This window comes from Egretta garzetta, unplaced genomic scaffold (assembly GCF_000687185.1).
Source record: "Egretta garzetta isolate BGI_Z169 unplaced genomic scaffold, ASM68718v1 scaffold553, whole genome shotgun sequence".
NCBI classification, from domain to species: Eukaryota; Metazoa; Chordata; class Aves; order Pelecaniformes; family Ardeidae; genus Egretta; species Egretta garzetta.
Window position 1 is genome coordinate 1,251,109 of NW_009259328.1, and position 4,392 is coordinate 1,255,500.

Consider the following 4,392-nt stretch of genomic DNA (forward strand, 5'->3'; position numbering starts at 1 on the left):
CCCAGCCACCCCCCCCCGCGACAGTGGAGCCATTATATCAATCCTCTGCAGCCGGTCTAAAAACCACACTGTGAAGACTGTTTTTCAGTGACTCCTGATGAGTTTAATAAAATAAAATTTCCCTTTCCAGGAAATGCTAGCCCTTCAGACCACCCTGCTTGTAGAAAACAATTGATTACCCATTTATCTCCTTGCTTTCCTGATCCAGATAATCCACCAGATCCATGACCACCACTACACTGCAGCTTGTCAGGGGACTGGTCTTCAAAACAAGTGAGGAGATGCTTCCATGTTAGTGGAAAGGATTAACATGGAACAAATGAAATACTAGGTTTGATTTTTTCAAGTCCCCACAATTTCTGCCATCAGTAATTGCTCATTCCTCTCATTAACTCTGGAACAACTGATGCCTGGAAGTAGCAGCATCGATACTCTAAAGTGATCTCTACAGACAGATGGCTACGAAGGGGTACCTCAGTGGGAATAATTTTTTCCCTTTTTGAAGTTACATCCTGGTTTGCATTACTCAGCTTTCAAATCCTGTTTTGTTAAAAAAAAAAACAAACCCCAAACCATTATCAGAGAACAATACCACTTTTCAGACACACAAGAACTATTCAGCGATAGTAAAGCGGTTAAGCACCAGAGTACTAAGCAGCAGGAGCTCCAGTATCTTCATAACCAAGTTTTATCACCAAGTTCTATCACCAAGTTCTACAGGAATGGCAAAGTCATGCAGACATCACCAGCACTGCAGGTTTCTGACACAGCATTTTTTTTTAGCTCCAGGTTAAGCCCCAGAGACTTTCAGGTCTTTGTAATCACAGAGCTTCAAGCTCTATTACCATTTAACTAAGATCATTGTATGTAAAGATTCAGTTAATCCATGCCAACCTGCCACGAGGCCGAGCAAGAACATGCTACGATGAGGCTGTCCGCACTACCCTGAGAACCCACTCAACTCACTCATGGATTTTACAAGGGTTTTGGCAACCATGTTCAAGAGTACCTTCATCCTCCAACAGCAGCCATTTAAAAAAAGGGAAAAAAACCCCACCACCCACACAGAGAGGCATCACTCAAAACCCCCACGCAACTCAGGCAAGAGCCTCTTCCCCACCCCTGAGCTCCACAGGAGCCAAAAGGCTTTGCTCTCCAGCAGATGGGCTGGACAGAGGCATCTGGCCACAGAATCACGACCAGCTGCAGTAGCAGTCGCCACCTCATTTTGGTGTTACACTCTGTAGAACCTGCCTTCTACAGGCAAAAGCAAACACTTGGGGTTTCTCATTCTGCTTAGGCAAAGCAGTACAAGAAGATTCCCTCTTCAAGTGCTTCAAATAAAGACCTTTCTTCCCGCAGCCTGTTTCCTTCTGTCTCTGCAGAAGTACCAGCACAGCCATCAAAAGCCTACTCAGGTTGGCTGCTGCCAGCTAAGTGGTCCGGGCTCTAGCCACCTCATACTCAGTAGCCTCACCAAGAACCATCTTCTCCCTTAACTATGGCTTTGAACATCAAACCCAGGCTGAAAGCTTTAGTTCTTTATAAATCTTTATTTCATTAAGTGTTAAGGAACTCCAAATTGCTATGGCAGCCCACTGCAAAACAGCAACAATCTGATCAGAGTTCACCTGACGTGACACAGCAGCTACGACTATCACAGTGTTCTTGGAGACACATATTAGACAGCAGATTTCCTGCAACAACTCAAAGATTATCAGCTAACATGCCTGCTTTTACATTTTCAAACACCACCAGGTAACACCTCCTCGTGGGGATCCTCCATCACCAGCTGAGGAATTCTTACTGCTCTTCTCCAAGCTGCATCTACATGCTATCACCTGACAAAAGCCTCAGGCTTAAGTTGCTTCTTAAAGAGCACAACCTGCATGACTGGGTCACATTTAACAGCCTTGCTTCCTAAAGAACTGAAAACATCAACATCGTACTGAACTGGTTAATTGTAACACCAATCCAGAAGACAAGTAACAGTGCCCATTTAGTTTTACTCCAGCATGGCTGTAGATGGTCGGTCTGGTACTTGTCTCTCTAGAGAGAGATCCGACACAATCATCCCAAGATCACAGGTGTTTTTTTTCACTGCTATGGCATACACAGCCTATGAAAAACACTTTGGGACTTGAAAGGGAAGGCTCTTATTTGCATGTGAAGATGCAAACACAGCTGCCTACGGTACGCTACCTCTGACTGCAACACAGCTAGGCAGCAGCTCACAGGCTCTCCCGCTGAGGCTGCTCAGGGTTGCCCTGCACACCAGACAAGTGCTTCACTGTAGATGGCACATCAGACACAAGCTCCAGCCCTTGATTTTCAGACACATCAGGTAGACTTTATTCTCTTAGCAAGCGGATGTGCTCGAGATACATACTGCAGCAGCTCCCTTTTTATCTGTGCAACTTTCTAACTGTTCACTAACCCTTAGTCAAGTAACATGGTGGAACATCATGCAGGAATGGGAAGCGCCTGTAACACTGGAGGGTGTTCTTTGCATAATGACAGCTGCGAAGGCTGAAATACTGCTAACAGGCCACTGTACCTTCAACAACTTCTGTGCCTTCTTCAACGACTTTTAAAGAAAGGCTTTCACTCCATCAGCACATATAGAACAAGCCCACACTGAGACTGCGCAAATCTATCCACATAGACATAGGCAGATAGGCAGCAGTGCGGAAGGAGGACTGCATGATTCACATTTAGTTTGATGCTACCGGATGGAAACTTAACAGAAGACAGTACAAAGAAAAGTCCAAACTAAACTTTTTACACCTCCACATACCCCTTTTTAATATGTTATTTTGCACTGTGTACATGAAAACCAAAAATAAACAAAAGGAACTTTAGCCAAACTCCCCTTCCTCCTCCAGCTTTATTGATAGTTTAAAATTACATTTTCTATGTTCTAGGACTTCAATTGCTTTTACCATCTTACTTTAAAAACTGATTACAAGCAAATGAAACTCAGTCATTTAAGTGATATAGTATACAAAAATAACATCTTGATTTCTGTGAAAATGCATTTATTTGCAACTCCTGAATAGCTCCAAATTGTATATGCTATGAGCACTGATGTCGGGGTTTCAGATTTACTTTGAAGTTATTTATTCAAAAGCTTCCCATTACGTTCTGTATCTCCAACGTGAACATCCATTGACTGAATTACTGTTACTTTAAAGTTTATTCCTGATTTCTCTCTCTCTCTCTCATGGCCATTAACAGGCATGTGCATCTTGTTTGTTTACTCCCACTCAGCTATATGCTCTAGGTAGGGCCTGATACAGATATTACTTGGTGTTAACAGCTACTGAGGTCAGACAATCCAAGGCCATTGCAATAAAATTAAAGTTATGAGGAAGTTTAGACACTTCCAGAATTTCTTTCCTCCTGCATAGGATCACTTCCATGTAACCCAGAGAGGGTTTGCTGGTCTGACTCAACTCTTCCCACTCATCAATCCCTATTCACCAGTGGCACGGAAAGGGGGTTCTTTAACAAAGCATTATACATAACACCTCTACCAAACTAAACATAAACATTTTTGTAGTTAAATGCAGAAAGTTGATTTTTCCACCCCTTTCCTCCTTTTACACGGCAAGTAAAGCTCACTGGCCTGGGAGTAGCCTCTGTCTGCCAACCTTTGGCCAGTGAAGAGGATTCAGAGAAAAATAATACAACCATCAATCAGAAAAAGGAGGGGCGACAAAAGGAAAATAATTAGGCTGTAGCTTCAATTGTGCATTCCCGTGCAAGGTGCCCTGACTCGCCGCAGCGATAGCAGTTGACTTCACTGGTCTTGCTGCAGTTGATGGCTACGTGGCCAGTTTCACCACACCTAGAAAAAGAAAATTATTTTAAATCAAAACCATCCAGAACAGTTACTCAGAGAAGCAATCCTATTCCGTCAAGTACATTATCTACTTAGATTTCATGCAACACTAGTTCTGCATTCAAGACTTCTGCTTCAGTGTTCCAGAGTTCTTTGACACGACGCAAGTTTCTGTCTTCACCAGAGCCAGGAACTGCTCCCCAACTGATCAACTCATATTAATGGCCATATATGCCAAATATACATCACATACAGGAGGGTCTGGTGGTTTTTTTTGTTTGTTTGTTTTTTTTACACTGCATGTCATGTCTCGCCTGCCCCAATACTTCTGTCTGCAGTTTAGCCTTGTTGAGTGATTAGTTTTAACTCAAATGCACCACGTGTTCTCTCCTTCCTCCACAGAAGGAAACCTTGGTGGGGGTGAAGAATACTTCACTCAGGAACACACTGTTAGTGGTATAGGCCTGCATTCAAAAAAACAGACAGCATTTTGAAGCTGGCATTTCAAGCCAATTTAACATCTGCTTCTACATGTGGTTCCTGTAACC

General features: G+C 43.1%; 2 protein-coding genes across 10 annotated transcripts in view; both read right to left on the reverse strand.

Moving 5' to 3' along the window:
• Positions 1–3,247, reverse strand: part of ISY1 (ISY1 splicing factor homolog) — a 16,838-nt gene extending 13,591 nt beyond the window's left edge. The window contains exon 1 of the mRNA XM_035892223.1: positions 3,142–3,247. Coding sequence (XP_035748116.1) covers positions 3,142–3,247 — 106 coding nt within the window. The remainder of the gene's footprint in view (positions 1–3,141) is intronic.
• The window catches only part of LOC104124305 (CCHC-type zinc finger nucleic acid binding protein), a 15,791-nt gene that overhangs the window by 812 nt on the left and 10,587 nt on the right, over positions 1–4,392 (reverse strand). For 8 of the 9 annotated variants that reach the window (XM_035892201.1, XM_035892200.1, XM_035892199.1 and 5 more), the window contains one exon: positions 180–3,850. In XM_035892201.1, coding sequence (XP_035748094.1) covers positions 3,733–3,850 — 118 coding nt within the window. In that variant the 3' untranslated portion in view covers positions 180–3,732. The other variant, XM_035892203.1, reaches the window with a different exon arrangement.